This window comes from Osmerus eperlanus, chromosome 21 (assembly GCF_963692335.1).
Source record: "Osmerus eperlanus chromosome 21, fOsmEpe2.1, whole genome shotgun sequence".
NCBI lineage: Eukaryota > Metazoa > Chordata > Actinopteri > Osmeriformes > Osmeridae > Osmerus > Osmerus eperlanus.
In genome coordinates this window covers 12,824,095-12,843,384 of record NC_085038.1, presented here as the reverse complement: position 1 = coordinate 12,843,384, position 19,290 = coordinate 12,824,095, and the positions used below count along the sequence as shown (strand labels likewise).

Here is a 19,290-nt window from a genome sequence, read left to right as displayed (position 1 = left end):
GAGCACTGTAAGGACTTGCGGAGGAGCTCACGGCAGCAGCGGGTCCGCCGTCCCAAAGCACTCACAGGCGGTCAGTCTCACTATAGCCCAGCGGTCCCCAACCTTTTTTGCGCCACGGACCGGTTTCATGTAAGACATATTTTCACGGACCGGCAGGGACGGACTGGGAGGAAAGATAGGCCATGGACTTTGATCCAAATTGGCCCACCACAACCGGCCCCCGTATAGGCCTACGCGACCACAGCTGCCCTGCTAATGCATGCACATTCTGGGTTGGATGTGATCCTAGATAGCGACTTTCACATCTAATGTGAGCGCGGATTGCGCGAGAATTTTTTTTGTGCTGATTTCAGAGAAAAATAGGTTTTGGAGCTTTATGTAAAATAAACATAGCCGTTTTTCAATTGGTAAAACATTGTCTAATGAATGTGATGTATTTTTGTATCTTAATCTTTCAGCCCCATCTTTACGTTTCTTAGCCTGGTTTTCCATCGTTAAGCTATATTGTTACTAGCTACTGTAGCTTTCGATCTGTCAGTCCCACTTTTGTGTGTAAACGAGACGACAGTGACACCCTAAGTGCGTTCCTTATATCCAGATTATTCTGTGATTTTGTTTGATTGCTGTCACGGCAGAAAATCCCGTTTCACAAAGGATGTTGGAAATGGAAGCAGTGTTTTCAGTGCTTTTGTGTCGATCTCAGGATATTCAGCCTTCATCCAAAACATCGGCAGAGTTGTTGTCTCAAACAGGCTTCATTGAGTGGTAACTATCACGTGTCATGTGTCAAGAGGAAGAGACACGCGTGATAGTTACCGCTCAATGAAGCCCACAAACTTGCTAAAAAATGAGTAAACAAACGTCTTTGCAGAGCTTTTTTGCTCAGGGGAAAAGGCCCACAGAGAAGGAGAGAATCCGGTAATTTTTTCAGAATAAAACGTCTTTCAGACTCTGATAATCAATTAAAAGGAAATAATGTTATTATTGTTTTTTCTGTGCGGCCCGGTACCAAATGACCCGGTAACGGTCCGCGGACCGGTGGTTGGGGAACGCTGCTATAGCCTCGCGCAGCACTGCTACTTTCCTTACTGAGGAGATGGCAACATTGCTGGAGAGAGGCAAATCATAGGCACCTGTAGGCCTAAAGTATGCTAACCAGGGCTGCCAACTCTCGCATTGGCCGTGAGACACGTATTTCAACCAGTTCACATGCTCTTACGCCACACCATGTATTTCTCAAACTGAGAAGGCAACGCCAATCATGTAGTCCTGCTAACGTTGTAAACAGTAATGGTGGAGGCGCAGGCACACGGTATGAAGCAACATAGACGCGCGAACACCCGTGAAAGGGGTTAGAGCAGGGGTCGGGAACCTTTTTGACTAAGAGAGCCATGAAAGCAAAAAATTTGGAAATTTATTTCAGTGAGAGCCATATAATATATTTTAAAAGTGAATTCAACTAAATGTCAGTATAATAAGCCTCTGAATTTATTCTTTTAAATACTGTTGTTATAACACTCACCATTAATGCGACTTCTGGTGCTGCATGGATTTGCTGATGTCTTTGTAGTCGGGTTGGTACTTGGTGAGGTTAAGCTTCATGCAAGCGTTGAGGCTTTCATCCGTTAAACGTGATCGTAGGTTGGACTTGATGTTTTTAAGATGTGAGAATGACTGCTCACATGCATACGTAGATCCAAACATGGTCAATACAGCAATACTCACACGCTGCAGTGTGTGGTATGTGACAGGAAGCGCGTTCCAAGTTTTGAGAATCAGCTGGTCTTCGGGTTGGAGTTTTTTCATTTCTGTCCACATGTGCTTGCTCGCCAACTCCGCTTTCTGTCGTGTGATTCTTTCCAAATCTTCATTCAGTGACTTGAACTTATTCACCCACATGTCTGAGGCCTTCAGGTCAGCCACTTCTGCTTCAAAATCTCTGATGGAGACACCAGGGATGTAATTCAGGTCGGCTGTGTTCAGTGAACACTCGTTTGGATGGGTGATGAACTTGAAAAGACGAGTGTGCTCACGAAATTCTCCAAAGCGTGCTTTGAAGGACTGTAGGAGACTGGATGTGCAGCTTGCACCCTGCTCAGAAGCTCTTGGCACGCTTTCTTTCTGCTGTCTCCCGCAGGGTATTTTGATGCAAAGGTAGCGTGGCGCGTGTCGAAGTGCCGCTTTACATTCGACCGTTTCAACGATGTAATTTTGTCATTGCAAATTAGACACACAGCAGAACCCGCTCTCTCCACAAAGGCGAATTCTTCGGTCCATTCGTCCTGAAATGTACGATACTCGTCGTCTTTTTTTCTTTTCGCCATCTTCTTCGTCGAAGGGTTAGCTTTGAGCTAATGACCGAGCAGACGCAGTCTCAGACTGATTCAAAAGGGGGCGTTTACCTGTTTTACCCAGCAACGGCAAATGTAGGCCAGTATCATCCAATTAAAATAATGGACAATTGCTCCTGCAGCCCTGAACAGGACATGCGCAGTGAAAAATCGATGGATGGATTAAAACAAGTGAGAATATTTTGTTTTATCTGCGAGCCATATGCAATCATCAAAAGAGCCACATCTGGCTCGCGAGCCATAGGTTCCCGACCGCTGGGTTAGAGGGTGGAACGCAGCCAAATTTGGGTTGGCCCCTCCAAATCTCACTCCAAGGTTTTTTGAAAAGTTAGCAGCCCTGTGCTAACGGTACATCTAACATGATGGGGCATCTACGCCGGGTATACCGAAAATACACCGAAAATACAGAGAGAACACTGAAATGGTAATGTTTTTTTCTTCCCCCAAATGTGCGAAACAAAACCGAACCGAAACCGTGACCCATAAAAACAGGGTTGCCGGGTCTGTGTGACAAAACCAGCCCAATGGCCAATCAAAACCAGCCCAATATCAGAACTCAAAATACGCCCCTGCCAAACCATATACACTGCTTTTAACCCTTGTGTTATCTTCGGGTCATTCTGACCCATCAGTCATTGTGACCCACTGTCGTATTGCGACAAATTTACCTCATACAAAAACAAAGTGAAGCATTTTCTTTTAACTCTCGGGCTGTCTCAGACCCCCCACATTGCAATGGTTAAAAGAAAATTATTTTTATTTGTTTTTGTATTGGGTGAAATTGGGTAAACACAACGATGGTTCGTTGTGAACCTTTGGGTCATGTGACCCGAAGGCAGCACGAGGGTTAAAGTCCAACAGCATTGCTATCATTGCCAAATGTATTGTAATATCTACAAAGTAACACCAAATGTTTAGTATGCCAGCATTAAAAGCAGTTTTCAGGAGGTTTTATCAGGACACTGAGGGTGCTTTCACACCTGACATGTTTGGTCCGTTTCAATCGGACCATGGTTCGTTTTCTCTGAAAGTCCGGTTCGTTTGGAGAGGTGAGAACACGCATTCGAACTCGAGTAGTGAGGAATTAAAATTATTTAGTAATACTGAAATAAAGGGTCATTGTTGCACGGTGGACCAATGTTGGTTCAAAGTTAAAAAAACGTAGACAGCTAAAAGTGCCGGATGTTCTATGGAAAAGTGGTAGCTCGTCGAAAAAATAATTCCCATGGTTTGATAACCTGGATATAATTCTGAGTAAAAGACCAACGAGCAACCCAAAAAACTTGGTCGTGCAACACCAAATCATAACAATTAGTTAGCCTATAGTATTGTAATCGCAATACGCTACTGTTGCTCCATTGTTGTTCGTTACAAGAAAGTGATTTTCCCTCACACATTCTGTCCAATAGATTAACAACCTGGGGGGTATTCGTCGTAGCTCGCTAAGCGGTTTAGCGAGCTAATTTTCAGGCTAAGATAAAAAACGCCCCTATTTTTGGTTCGTGGAAGCAACTTTCGATAAATCACCATAGTAACATATAAATTAGCACTAACCTGCTCCAGAGCAGGCTAACGTAAGTGTAGCTGGATAAGCTTGCCACACCCCCAGAAAATAACATGGCAGCTCCCTTTTTGAGAGACCCAGTTGACCAAGGAGCTATAATTTAGTTCGATTAGCTTTCCATACCAATAGAGTTCTTCGCGATTGCCAAGATCCTTTATTTCACACGGATGAGTTCTTGTTTGAGCGATATCGATTCAGCCGACATGGACTCATTTATTTGCAAGACCTTCTCGGGCCGTACATTGCAAATATCACACGCCGCAGCAAGCTTTATGCTTTATTATGAGCTTATGCTGCTGTATGTGAATATGTAACGCTATATTTTACGAAATGTCTTGTCTTATCTGTTGTGCCTGTGCTTTTTATATGTTTCACTGTGGGAGAGTGGGAAACGTCATATCGATTCCTTTTTATGTCTTGACATGTGAAGAAATTGACAATAAAGCTACTTGAAACTTTAACTGTGCTTCAGACTGCATAGCCTTGAGTTTTTTTGCGTCAGGTAGGCTATAGGCTACATTTTTATACAGTATAGGCGATGCAGAAAACATTGGCAAAGCCGCAGCATGCGTTGCTGTAAGAAAAGTGTAGGCCTACTTGGCGCTTAACCAGCTGATGAATCAATTCATCATATTCCCTGGCCATGTCCCAGTCAATGACATCAAAGAGGGATTTACACATATGCCTACAGGCATATACACATATATAGTACATGATATAAGCGCAGTAGCCTACATATATCCTCATAATTGTCTATGAATTCGTATCAATTAGATACTCTTTGGCCTTGTTTTTATTTAGCCTACTTATTCTGAAAGAGTCGAGATCATTATTTTCGCTAGCAAGATCTCATTCGATTATTAATTTCCATTAAGCCTATACCAGCAGGCACAATTAAACAAATGTGATCTGATTGATTGGGGTAATGAGGCATTTAAGATGAGCCTATACATTTCCCCAAAACTTTCGCATTTAGCTTATCGGCAATTTTTTCCCAAGCTGCTTGTTTTGCTCTGGCAGCGGTGGCGGTGTTTGACTTAGCCATGATAATATGCTTATTGTCTAGAGACTCATTATAATAGTTTGCTCGGATGGCGAGAATAGCCTATCACCGCTCTCTCTTTCGTCTTTTCCGCCATCATACCGTTAGAAAATCACGGTTTTGGTGATCGACCTTTCCTGCCTTTTGAAGTAGGACGTGCACGTGCAATTTCCCTGATAAGTTTAGCCTGATTGAAATTAACCACATGATTTGGATGCGGATCAGCCGTTGACAAACCGATATTTGCTGTTCTCACTCATCTCGCTAATGTTAACGGGCTAAAGGGACAATTGATTAAGTAGCTTCAACCCTTACGACGTACGACAGTATGTCATTGTTTTTTTACAAACGTCATTGTTTTTTTACACACGTTGGTTCGCTTAAAACAGGACCGTGTGAACACTAACCGGACCTAATGAAAAATGCAACAAAGTAGCAACTCATCCACTGATTCGGACCAAGCAAACGGACTAATAGGTGTGAAAGCACCCTGAGAGCATTAGGCACGTGTGCGCACGCACAGTGCGTGTGTGTATGTGGGCTTGTCCCATGTCCATGTGTGTACGTGCTGAACTGAGAGTCAGTTTGGTAGGATTTGGGTATATATAAATTATTTCATTTAAAATATGGATTTTTATTTAAAGATATTCATGTAATTTGCATGCAAAATAGGTCTACCCGAACCGGCGGACAAAAAATTCAACCCGCGGCAACACAAAAGTAGCCAAATTCCGCGGGAAAACCGCGGACCTGGCAACACTGCATAAAACCGAACCGAACCGTGGGCTTGTTGAATTGTTGCACCCCTAGAGTTCACACACATGTCACGTAGGCGTCACGCTGACGTTGTACACACAGGCGGGGGGAGTTGCACCTGTTTGTGTGTGATTTGGGACTTTCTGTCTTGTTACTCTTAAAACATGACGTCACACTTCACAAAAGGGATGATCGTTTATTGCAAACACACACATTCACACACTGAATTTGTGATTGTTACTGTAGCCCTGACCAAGACATTGTTGTCCCACTGGGAAGAGGCCCCGGAGAAGACTCAGGACACGCTGGAGGGACTATGTCTCTCGGCTGGCCTGGGAACGCCTCGGGGTCCCCCAGGAAGAGCTGGTGGAAGTGGCCGGGGAGAAGGAAGTCTGGGCCTCCCTGCTTAGGTTGCTGCCCCCGCGACCCGACCCCCGGACAAGCGGCAGATGACGACGACGACGATAATAAAATGTTTTGTTGAATGCAATTGGTTGCTTTGTATATTCTGTACTATTGACCAAACTTCTACTGAGACCCTAAAATGCAGTTTAGCACCAGAATCAGAATCAGTCATAATCAGCTTTATTCGTCAAATAAGTTTGCACAAACAAGGAATTTACTATGGCAGGAAGGTGCATACAAGTAACCAGAAGTGCAAAATAAGCATTAAAGTGCAGTGCTGTGTGATTTACATAAATATCAATAGAATAGGATAAACAGTATGTAGGTAATTATGCATGTGCTAATACAGTATTAACAGAAAGAATAGTAAGCAGAGTGGTATGATTAGGGATTGCGAACCCTAACAGCATGAAATGTAACCGATCTACATTATTATGTTAGTATACTGAAAATTGCTGTAACATAGTTGGTGTTGCTGTCTGTTTGGAACGATTGAGAACGACACGATCGCTTATCGGCGAGATCACTAGTCGCAATTCTCTTTTGCAATTGCCAAGTCGGGTGATCTGTCTCACAAGTAGCCTAGGCTCCATCAGGCGCTGATGAACTGCTGCGACGATGATGACGTGTTGTACGTGCAGAACGTGGTGGTATGTGTGTGTGTGTAAGAGAGAGAGAGCGGAGAGAGAGAGAGAGAGAGAGAGAGAGAGAGAGAGAGAGAGAGAGAGAGAGAGAGAGAGAGAGAGTTGATTTGCACGTAGGTGGAGCTGAATCGCCGGCTGTGCAGTGAGACGTCACACTCACACGTTCCCTACAGAGAGACTACCATTATGCTTATGCTTGTTATATAACCTACATAGGGGAATTCCTCCTCGTTCGTGATTTAAATGCAGAACCGCAAACATGCAGACACAGCTGCATTCTTTGTTGTGAACAGGACTTCACGTTAAATAAAGTTCAGCGTGATAACTGAACAGTGGTGTCGATGCCATTTTGGTGAGGCGTCAGTTAGGCTACTGCCAAAGAAATGTAATTTAAAATGTGAAAGTATGCTTATAATATTGTAACATCCGGTTAAACCCCATGTTTGCTGCATGTTAAAAGCACCGGGGAAGGCTTTCAACGCTGAGACAAAGTAGCCTAACTATTAGCAGTATTAAAATGTTCAGATTAGATTAGATCGGATGGTAACTGATGTATATCCATTGTGGTCACATTTTAGGCCACACTGTAAACAGTACAGAATCGTGGGTCGTGTCTTGGAAAACATAGTTTGACCAATGAGCTTCGACATCTTTGCCACATGGTTAGGCTTGTTTACTACAAAACCTGAAAACCTGCTGGAAGACACTGTCGAAAACCCGGACATGGATTTTTACCACTTCACCTCAAACCTCTTCATGTTTGAGGCTGTATTAAACGTCACGAATGGTGTTTCCATAGCGTTGACGCTATCCACTTTATATACATCGATGTGCGTATGAGAGCTGTTGGTAGTTTGATTGAACACACATACTTCTGCAAGTGAACAAATCCGTTCCACTGGTTGGAGAAAAATCCATTGCGTGTTTGGATTTAACAGGCACTATAGCCCCTTTCAGGGAGAGAACAGAGCATTTTCAAGTTACAGCCGGTCAGAGCGAGCTGGAAGGGAAGGGGGTGTGTAGCCTATAACATACGGTAAGCACCCATTGAAACTTTGTGTTGTTGTTCTCAACGAAAAGTAGCGTTAGTAGGCCTAATTCGGCGTGGTCCCTCGGCATATGTTATTGACGAATACATTCACAAGTGTAGCAGTTTAGTGTGTATTATTTCGATTTAGACTTAATGACTTAGTTCTGTATTGGAACTACTGCAATTACCTCGTAGATCAACTTTTATGGGACTATGCAATTCCACCTACGAGCTATAGGCAATAGTTTTGCCATTTGAAACATTGTTAATTTTCTTTGAAGTAGTTGTCATTTTGCAGTGTAACCTACGATGGCAGAATCTAAAGTGTAAAGTAGTCTTACGAGTAGTCCCACAGTAGCCTACCACTTTATACGCCCCATAGACTAATGCCACGTACGAGTGCAAATAGTAATCTTTTATGCAGTATAAAAGATTACTATTTGCACTCGTACGTGGCACTCGTACTCGTATCGTAATAAATAGCCTGATATAAATTCTGCAAACACGATCTATCAAAATTATTAGGGAATGCGAGAAACAGTGCAACAGTTGCTATCTCGACAATGTACGTCCATTTTGAAATGAAACTACAATGTTATTAAACATTATGGTTGCTTTGACCGACTTTTGAAGACTTGTTATGGTAAGAGAAGCACACAATGAAGGCAGGCTGCAGTAGTGTGTTGGTATGTGATGTTATACCTCGGTTCGACGGTAGGGGATAGACACTCCCTCCAGCATATGACGGAGGGGCTTGTTTTTCTAAGGTTCAGCCCATATATCTATGGTTCAGCCTACCTAACAACATGATGATGTCATATTGATTGACACAGGACATTAAATACCATTGTCACGGTGACATAATCTGGTTACTGGAGAAAATGCAGTCGGCTGATCTTTTTTTTTTTGTAGAATAAACATGGCATATCTCGTCCTCTACATGGACTTTTTGTATTAAAGTGTAATTATGACAATGACAAAGATTGACAAAGATGATGATACATGTAACTGTGATGATAGCCTCATGATCATATCCAGCTTTACCAGAGTAAAGATGCACAAAATTACACAGCTGCTATGCGCACAAATGCTACCAACAAACTTATAGCACATTTGTGGATAACTGGATTCTTTTTACTATAAGTGGAGGTTAAGAAGTGGTTATCATGTGTATATCCATGAAATTAAGAGTACTCTTAATACTTTATACCATCGACGACTCTACTGGTGCTATGTGAGGGCCCTTGTGGCCGGCCTCATACAAGTTCTCTCCTGTAACAGGCTCCTCTTGCCCATGCAACTGCAGGAACGTACAGTAGGGACAATCACTGTAACACTGTCAGCACCATGTTTCACAATCAGAATCGGGACAAATTGGTGTGATCAGTTTACCAATGGGTCAGTGAGTCACCATTTGAAAGACATCTGTCGGGGGGGGGGGTCTTTTATACTGTTGTTAGTTTTCTATAACATACACATTCAGACAAATGCACACATAATGTGACACATTACAACAAACACCCATCCACACACATACACTACAGTAACTTCAGGCGGTATGGGTAGGCCACTCGGGGATTCATGCAGCTTTGATGTGCACATTTGCATCACTCATGATGTAAAAACCACGATGACTGCCTAAAAGTTAATGTTGAAGGTGTAGGAAGGTCAGATTGAGTTAATGTGGAGAGGCGTGGCCTAGCTTGGACTACCTAACTTCCTCCAGGTCTGGACAGGAAGTTCTGGCATTTAAGGTTTCTATTTAGTTTGATCCATGTGTCAGTTTGAAATGCATCAACATATTATAGAAGGTCTCTGGAATTCCAGGTTTACATGAGCCATGCATTCTTAGTTGTGTGTGGTATTAACCAACCACTAATCAAACTGTTCCCTCTGTCACAGATCTCCTCCATGTCTCTGTCGTCCTTTACTACTACCTGGCCAGAAGCAGGAGACCAGGAGAGTGGTGCTAGTGACTGTACAGAGAGACAAACGTTGCGACAGATTGACAGACAGACAGACATGATACACAAAACTCGTCTAGGGAAGCGTTCTCCAATGGGAGCACTGGTGTACCCCTCCCAGGAGGTTTCCATGGAGTCTCATGGGTTACACAGAGACTCTGGACCCCAGCCCCACCTCGGCAGGATCAAGCTGCACCCAGGGCAGAAGGTGAAGGCCTTTGCCTATTGTCGGTAGTTTATATTATTACTAACAGTGTATATAATATACGATTTGCATTTATATTCTGTATATACAGTTAGGTCCATAAATATTTGGACATTGACACAATTTTCATCATTTTGGCTCTGTATACCACCACAATGGATTTGAAATGAAACAATCAAGATGTGCTTTAAGTGCAGACTTTCAGCTTTAATTTCAGGGTATTTACATCCAAATCAGGTGAACGGTGTAGGAATTACAACACATTTTATATGTGGCCCCCCCCTTTTTAAGGGACCAAAAGTAATTGGACAAACTAACATAATCATAAATCTAATTGTCACTTTTAATACTTGGTTGCAAATCCTTTGCAGTCAATGACAGCCTGAAGTCTGGAACCCATAGACATCACCAGACGCTGGGTTTCGTCCCTGGTGATGCTCTGCCAGGCCTCTACTGCAACTGTCTTCAGTTCCTGCTTGTTCTTGGGGCATTTTCCCTTCAGTTTTGTCTTTAGCAAGTGAAATGCATGCTCAATTGGATTTAGGTCAGGTGATTGACTTGGCCATTGCAGAACATTCCACTTCTTTGCCTTAAAAAACGCTTTGGTTGCTTTCGCAGTATGCTTCGGGTCATTGTCCATCTGCACTGTGAAGCGCCGTCCTATGAGTTCTGAAGCATTTGGCTGAATCTGAGCAGATAATATTGCTAGAAACACTTCAGAATTCATCCTACTGCTTTTGTCAGCAGTCACATCATCGATAAATACAAGGGAACCAGTTCCATTGGCAGCCATACATGCCCACGCCATAACACTACCTCCACCATGCTTCACTGATGTGGTGGTATGCTTTGGATCATGAGCAGTTCCTTCCCTTCTCCATACTCTTCTCTTCCCATCATTCAGGTACAAGTTGATCTTGGTCTCATCTGTCCATAGGATGTTGTTCCAGAACTGTACAGGGTCTTTTAGATGTTTTTTGGCAAACTCTAATCTGGTCTTCCTGTTTTTGAGACTCACCAATGGTTTACATCTTGTGGTGAACCCTCTGTATTTACTCTGGTGAAGTCTTCTCTTAATTTTTGACTTTGACACAGATGCGCCTACCTCCTGGAGAGTGTTCTTGATCTGGCCAACTGTTGTGAAGAGGTTTTTCTTCACCAGGGAAAGAATTCTTCTGTCATCCACCACAGTTGTTTTCTGTGGTCTTCCGGGTCTTTTGGTGTTGCTGAACTCACCAGTGCGTTCTTTCTTTTTAAGAATGTACCAAACAGTTGATTTGGCCACACCTAATGTTTTTGCTATCTCTCTGATAGGTTTGTTTTGATTTTTCAGCCTAACGATGGCTTGCTTCACTGATGGTGACAGCTCTTTGGACTTCATATTGAGAGTTGACAGCAACAGATTCCAAACACAAATACCTTACTTGAAATGAACTCTAGACCTTTTATCTGCTCCTTGTCAATGAAATAACGAACTCCCATGAGGGAATAACATACACCTGGCCATGGAACAGCTGAGCAGCCAATTGTCCAATTACTTTTGGTCCCTTAAAAAGGGGGGGGCCACATATAAAATGTATTGTAATTCCTACACCGTTCACCTGATTTGGATGTAAATACCCTGAAATTAAAGCTGAAAGTCTGCACTTAAAGCACATCTTGATTGTTTCATTTCAAATCCATTGTGGTGGTATACAGAGCCAAAATGATGAAAATTGTGTCAATGTCCAAATATTTATGGACCTAACTGTATGTATTTATGTGTACATTATTGGTCTCTTCCAGGTGTATGTGTTATGTGGAGGACAGGAGTGCTGTGGGGTGGTGGAGCAGCATAACCATATGGATAACCAGGTGTCTATCCTGCTTCCTGCTCTGGGACAGCACATCCTGAGGAAGATGGAAGACGTGTGGACTACCCCCTCTACTCCCCCTCCACCCCCCCCAAGCACTGTCAGCCCACCACTCACTGTCTCCTCCTGCATAGACGTACCAAGGAGGTAAGGCTACAGTGGTATGTGTATGTATTTTGAGTGTGTGTGTGTGTGTGTGTGTGAGAGAACCTGACCTCCTTCCCCTGTCCACCCTGACGTGTAGCAACCACAGCCCTGAGGCGGTGGACATGGATGAGATGATGGCAGCTCTGGTGCTCACCAGCCTCTCCTGTAGCCCAGTGCTGCAGAGTCCACCTCAGAGAGACACAGGTGAGGGGAGAGTCATGCACACACACACATCCAGGAATGGGCACATAAAGGCAAAGACTCACATGCACATATACAGTTAGGTCCATAAATATTTGGACATTGACACAATTTTCCTCATTTTGGCTCTGTATACCACCACAATGGATTTGAAATGAAACAATCAAGATGTGCTTTAAGTGCAGACTTTCAGCTTTAATTTCAGGGTATTTCCATCCGAATCAGGTGAACGGTGTAGGAATTACAATACATTTTATATGTGCCCCCCCCCTTTTTAAGGGACCAAAAGTAATTGGACAATTGGCTGCTCAGCTGTTCCATGGCCAGGTGTATGTTATTCCCTCATGGGAGTTTGTTATTTCATTGACAAGGAGCAGATAAAAGGTCTAGAGTTCATTTCAAGTATGGTATTTGTGTTTGGAATCTGTTGCTGTCAACTCTCAATATGAAGTCCAAAGAGCTGTCACCATCAGTGAAGCAAGCCATCGTTAGGCTGAAAAATCAAAACAAACCTATCAGAGATAGCAAAAACATTAGGTGTAGCTCAATCAACTGTTTGGTACATTCTTAAAAAGAAAGAACGCACTGGTGAGCTCAGCAACACCAAAAGACCCGGAAGACCACGGAAAACAACTGTGGTGAATGACAGAAGAATTCTTTCCCTGGTGAAGAACCCCTTCACAACAGTTGGCCAGATCAAGAACACTCTCCAGGAGGTAGGCGTATCTGTGTCAAAGTCAAAAATTAAGAGAAGACTTCACCAGAGTAAATACAGAGGGTTCACCACAAGATGTAAACCATTGGTGAGTCTCAAAAACAGGAAGACCAGATTAGAGTTTGCCAAAAAACATCTAAAAGAGCCTGTACAGTTCTGGAACAACATCCTATGGACAGATGAGACCAAGATCAACTTGTACCAGAATGATGGGAAGAGAAGAGTATGCAGAAGGGAAGGAACTGCTCATGATCCAAAGCATACCACCTCATCAGTGAAGCATGGTGGAGTTAGTGTTATCGCGTGGGCATGTATGGCTGCCAATGGAACTGGTTCCCTTGTATTTATCGATGATGTGACTGCTGACAAAAGCAGTAGGATGAATTCTGAAGTGTTTCTGGCAATATTATCGGCTCAGATTCAGCCAAATGCTTCAGAACTCATAGGACGGCGCTTCACAGTGCAGATGGACAATGACCCGAAGCATACTGCGAAAGCAACCAAAGCGTTTTTTAAGGCAAAGAAGTGGAATGTTCTGCAATGGCCAAGTCAATCACCTGACCTAAATCCAATTGAGCATGCATTTCACTTGCTAAAGACAAAACTGAAGGGAAAATGCCCCAAGAACAAGCAGGAACTGAAGACAGTTGCAGTAGAGGCCTGGCAGAGCATCACCAGGGACGAAACCCAGCGTCTGGTGATGTCTATGGGTTCCAGACTTCAGGCTGTCATTGACTGCAAAGGATTTGCAACCAAGTATTAAAAGTGACAATTAGATTTATGATTATGTTAGTTTGTCCAATTATTTTTGGTCCCTTAAAAAGGGGGGGGGGGCACATATAAAATGCGTTGTAATTCCTACACCGTTCACCTGATTTGGATGTAAATACCCTGAAATTAAAGCTGAAAGTCTGCACTTAAAGCACATCTTGATTGTTTCATTTCAAATCCATTGTGGTGGTATACAGAGCCAAAATGATGAAAATTGTGTCAATGTCCAAATATTTATGGACCTAACTGTACACACAGACAGAGGCACTTACACACACACACACACAAACCCAAATGCAGACACACATAGACACTCACAGGCATAGATTGATGCACTCTTTAAATACACTGGCTCTTGCTGCTGCTAGTCATTCCATTTATGGAGTGTGTGTGTAGCAGGTGTGGAGTGTGGTGGAGGGGAGCTCTATGACAGTGGCAGCAGTGGTTACTGGAGCCTGGACTGTGGCAACGGAAGTCCTGATCCCTCTCCACCAATGACTGAGGCTGAGGGTAGCCTGGCCATGCCCCCTGACGAGGGATTGGACATGGAGCTGGAGCAGGTGCTGTTTGATGAACCAGAACCAAGGAGACGCAGGGTGAGAGGACAGACCAACATGTGTGTGTGAGACAGAGAGAGTGATTTATGAAACCTAAGACCCAAGAAAGATTCCTGCATACTTCTACACACTCACCATTTATTTTTCCCTCCTAGTCTTTTCTTCTCTTTACCTCCCTCCCTGTTCCTCCCTCTGCCTCGTTCACTTATTCCGCCCCCATCTCTCCCTCCAGAACTCAGTGAAGTTGGCCTACAGGTGTCTGTGGCCAAATTGTGGAAAGGTGCTGACATCAGTGGTGGGGATCAAACGCCACATTCGTACACTCCACTTGGGGTGAGTGACATACATCCACCTCAACACCACCTTCTCATGAAGCTGTCACACTGATAAGACAGTGCTTTTGGCATAAACATTAAACCTTCTTTTCTCCATCCATATTTTTTCTCCTCCGCTTCCTCCCTCCCTCATCCCTCTCTCCCTCAGCCAAAGTGGTGAACATGAGCGTTGTTCTCGCAGCGAGGAGGACTTCTACTATACTGAAATCCATCAGAGAGACCCTCACCCTCTCACTCCTCCTCCACCGGTCCCCTCCAGCCCCACACTCTCCGGACCTGAATCCCCCAGCGACGGAGGCCTCCAACCCAGCCCGCTGAGCCTGTCAGCTCCCTCTGCCTCCGGAAGCATCTGGCAGGTCCACTCAGAACACTCCTACCAGGTAGGGAGCACACTTCATCCTCTTAATTCACCATCCCTCACAGGAGTGAAGAGATGATGATTCTAATATACACGTACAGTGTTTCCGCTAGGATTTCTTTTTGCAGTGGGGGCAGGTCTGTCCGAACCGAATTAATAATTGACGTAACAACTTATTGTAAATGGTCAGTAGCCTAGCCTACTGATTAAGGTAGGCCACTCTGAAGCATGTACACTGTCTGCTTCATTTGATCTTGATAGGCTAAGCATTCTGTAGCAAATAATAACAATAAACCCACTATTTATTGATTAAAACTACTTCAGCTTAATAATGCACTTAAAATACAAACGTGAGTAAGGGCAGCAATCGCTATCGAATCAACAGACATGTGCAATTTAGCTATCAGGGGAAGAATACAAACAACGAAAATCACCAGTTAACTTAATTTAAATTTGCAAGAACTATAGACTAATACAATAGCAGGCTTAAATGAACTGAAAACATAAGTTATACGACTTACAGTTCTCAAGGACGCACACACGCAATCTCAACTGCGGTATGAAGTGCGTGTCAGTGCTATTAGCCGACATGCACTCTAACATTCACTGCTGATAGACGGCCTAAAATTTTGTACAGCCCGATTTCTGATACCGTGGCGGCAGAAATTTAGTCATAGAGGAAACACTGACGTACATAGATTTCTCAGAGTCACTGTATTGATACTGTATTTTTTTGATAGGTTCTTATAAGAAATATAAAATAAATATATGTGGTGTAGATGATGATTAACTATTATATTCTTAAATGCTGTATCCTATGATGGCAGATATAGTTTTAAACTCCGATACTGTTGATGCTAAAGGAGCTACAACACACTATGTTACTTAAAGTGTCAGGCGATGTACATTAAATCATGGGCATTGATATGAAGTTGGTTGCCACTTTGTTTCTATAACTTCCTTCACTTTTATTTTATAAGGGATTTACTTCCATTTAGCCCAATTAGGGTGGTTGGGCACTGATGTTGGGTGATTATACCTGGCTTGCAGGTGGCATTGGAATTCATCCCAAATGTGTTCGGTGGTGTTTAGGTCAGGTATCAAGCCAAAACAGCAAAGGGCCTTTCCCAAAGACCTTCCCCGTTGCCACAAAGTTTTGCACAGATCTTTCTAGAATTACATTTTATGCTTTAGCATTAATATTCCATCCAGTAGGCTAAGGACTCTAGCCTCAAAACCCTGAGAAAAGCCCCCTCCGTTAATTGCCCCCATACACAAAACGAGGTCTATATAAATATTTGGCATTTGGTGTTGTAAAAACTTGACCTTGCCTGCACAGATCCCTGACCTAAACACCATCAAACACATTTGCTTCAAATTCCATCTGCAAGCCAGATCTATTCATCCATTATCAGTGCCCAACCTCCCTAAAGCTCTTGTGTCTGAATAGGCACAAATTCTCACAGACACATTCTACATTAATGTGGACAGCCTTCCAGAATAGTGGCAGTTGTTATAGCTTCAAAGGGGAAAACTCCATGTTAATGTCCATGGTCATAAAATAGGATGTCCAACAATCTCATATAGGTGTGATGGTCAGGTGTCCACACACTCGTGGCCATGGGTTGTAGCTATGACGATCACAGGTGTCTGTAAGTCTGTATTGATCATGTTATTAATAACCCACAGGCCCCTGCTCCTGTCTGTGTGGTTGCCCCTAACCCCACCTCATACTGCAAACAGGTAGGCTTGAATCTTGACCTTCTGACCTTGGGAACTCCAGTATTAGACATAGTTAACCTTTTAGCACAAACCTGCGCTTATTGTGTGTCGTTTTGGATAAAAGCAGACTGATTTCCACACACAGATCTGCAACCACATCGATACTGATGTGACCGCTCAATGTAGGGGTTGTCTTTCTCTGTATGAAACTGTTATAGATATAATACAGGCCGTGTTTGTATCTTCAGAGACCAGCCCGTCTATACATGTCCTGCAGCCAGGCTAAATTGATCACATACTTTGCGTGGAAAATGTGCAGAAATATTTCCCAGAGCCAATTGCTCGAGCCGGTTGGCAGTGAGTGTTCTTCGGGATTTGTCCTATTTGGACAAAGAACGCTTGTTTTCAAGACTCCATTTAGTCCTGCCCCAGAGCTGCTTCTTAGCCAATCATCTGTCAGTGATATTTACCAAGCAATTCCCCTGTTGATTTGATCATAGTTTCCATCACTGAGTTGCCTTTGTCTGTCCAACCTCCATTCACCCTGGTGCAACACTTCCACCCAGTGGGCAGCAGTGGGAGCTGCAGCTAATATTTTAACAGTAAACAACATGGACAAAGAGCCATTAGTAGAGATCAGGGTCCTCCATGTGTTAGCAGCAAACACAGACATCCTGACTAATATGTGCACACTATTGGTCCCTGTTTCGTAATATAAGCATGCAATAATTCGTTTTGAGATTATAAGGTTTGAAATATTAATGGTAAAAACAAATGATTCTTTAATCAACGGATCTGTGTTGCATTTCATAATGATGCTCATATTCTTGCCCTTATTGATGTTGATTCTTTAGAACTTCACTCCTTCCACTCCATAATCATCACCATTACTTTCTATCTGCTGTTTCTATCTGCTGTTTCTAGTTATAGATGTTGGTTAACCACCAGGATGGGGGGGGGAGTGTCGATGTTGCTCTTTCTCCCATGACGCTCTCCTCATCTATCTGATCTGTCCAACCCATCTCCCCATCTCTCCCTCTCCTTTCCTTTCTCCTCCCCTCACTCCTCTTTCTCCCCCTCCCTCCAGGCTGGATCATTCCGTGTGCGCTCTGTCAGTGTCGGGGAACAGTGGCTTCAGCAGCACAGCACCTCCATCAGGCCACACCCCGCCGGTACCTCTCCCCCACGCACGCACTGGACCTCCAGGTAAAGGTTCTAGCTGTTGTACAATATTACTACATTGTTCTGAACTAACTATATTTAGTTACAAAACTGGAACATAATGAAGTTAATTTATTAGTTTATCAATAATAATGATAATAGTAGTGTTACATTTATTACTAATCAATAATTGCACTACATGTACTAACGTTAACTCATTTGAAAGTTCTCTCTTTCTCTCCCCCACCCCTTCCTTCCCTCTTCCTCTCCTCCCAGGAGGGTGCGTGGGGAGGCTAAGAAGTGTCGGAAGGTGTATGGCATAGAGCACCGGGACCAGTGGTGTACCGCATGCCGCTGGAAAAAAGCCTGCCAGCGCTTTCTGGACTGATTGCCCTTAGAGAGAGGGATGGAGGGAAGGAGAGGGGGATGTGGATGAGGAGACAGGAAGATAGACTATAACAGAGGAGGGTTCACCTCCTTAATAAACACTGAGGAGATGATACCTGGAGTCAACCAGCAGAGCACCAGTGTATGTGTTGGTGTCTCTTTTTAACTTGTACCTTTGTACATTTTGTGATGTTTTTTTATGGTTGGGGGGGTTCCTAAAGTGTAATTGTGTATTTTGTGTATGTCTTGAAATTTGTGCCGGTGCTGGCGTTGAACAGGGAGAGGGCAGCTGTAATCAAATATGATCTTTAAGAGCAGCTAACAGCACCCTATCCCTCAGTTTATCTGACTGAAATTATTTCAGAGGAAATGAGCCATGCCATTTGTCCTCTGTGACCTCTGACTGAACAATTGGGGTCTGTTGTCTTTTCAAATTATGTTATCGATTCCATTTCCTGATAAATGCCTTTTCGCACTGATAGGAAGTTATATTCCCTGATTCCGCTATATAGGTTTCTGTCAACCAGTTAATGGTCAACATGTCTGAACACTCAGAACTGGACAAACGTCATTTGATGATAAGTGTATATTTGGACCATCCTAGTTTCTGGATTACATAAATACATGTGTTTCTCCCTTCAAAACTGCATGTAGCTTTTTGATGAAATTAACGTTTTCGTTTGGGAACAAAAAACATGTTTTGTATGTGTATTTTGTGCGTTTTTGTATGTTATAAAGTTGTCTTTGTGTTGCCGCTGTTGCTCTGAGAAAGGTTTCTCTCAGGTGTCGTGCCTGGTTAATACTTACTGAACCACCTGGCTTCCATGAGGTAACACATTGGATCTCTTCTGAACCAGAACCCCTTTACTTCTCAGACCTGTGCATTATCTTCCAAGTGAAACATCTTTTCACAAACCAGTAATTTCATTATTGCCTTAAAAGCTAATATAGTATATTGGACATCATTGTTAGTGAGGTGTGGTGACAGAAATATGTTGTTTTGTAACTCCCTTATTCATTTATCTCCGGTGGGGTGTTGAGGACATATTCTGTGAGAGAATACAGATCCATCCTGCTAGAAACTTCTATACCAGTCTACATGCCAAACATGACATTGTGTTG

At 43.2% G+C, this 19,290-nt stretch overlaps 1 protein-coding gene across 4 annotated transcripts; it reads left to right on the top strand.

Moving 5' to 3' along the window:
* Nucleotides 1-7,388: 7,388 nt before the first annotated feature.
* Nucleotides 7,389-18,928, top strand: znf395a (zinc finger protein 395a). 4 transcript variants are annotated; one of them, XM_062447021.1, is made up of 11 exons: nucleotides 7,392-7,592; nucleotides 7,701-7,798; nucleotides 9,695-9,964; nucleotides 11,747-11,961; nucleotides 12,059-12,165; nucleotides 14,045-14,244; nucleotides 14,438-14,538; nucleotides 14,689-14,920; nucleotides 16,588-16,641; nucleotides 17,708-17,826; nucleotides 18,058-18,928. In XM_062447021.1, the coding sequence occupies exons 3-11, from the start codon at nucleotides 9,704-9,706 to the stop codon at nucleotides 18,167-18,169; spliced, it is 1,401 nt and encodes a 466-aa protein (XP_062303005.1). In that variant the 5' UTR covers nucleotides 7,392-7,592; nucleotides 7,701-7,798; nucleotides 9,695-9,703; the 3' UTR covers nucleotides 18,170-18,928. The 4 variants fall into 4 exon arrangements, with proteins under 4 accessions (XP_062303007.1, XP_062303005.1, XP_062303003.1 ...); XM_062447019.1 differs by having other exon boundaries at nucleotides 7,392-7,798; XM_062447022.1 differs by having other exon boundaries at nucleotides 7,400-7,798; nucleotides 14,048-14,244.
* The last annotated feature ends 362 nt before the right edge of the window (nucleotides 18,929-19,290 follow it).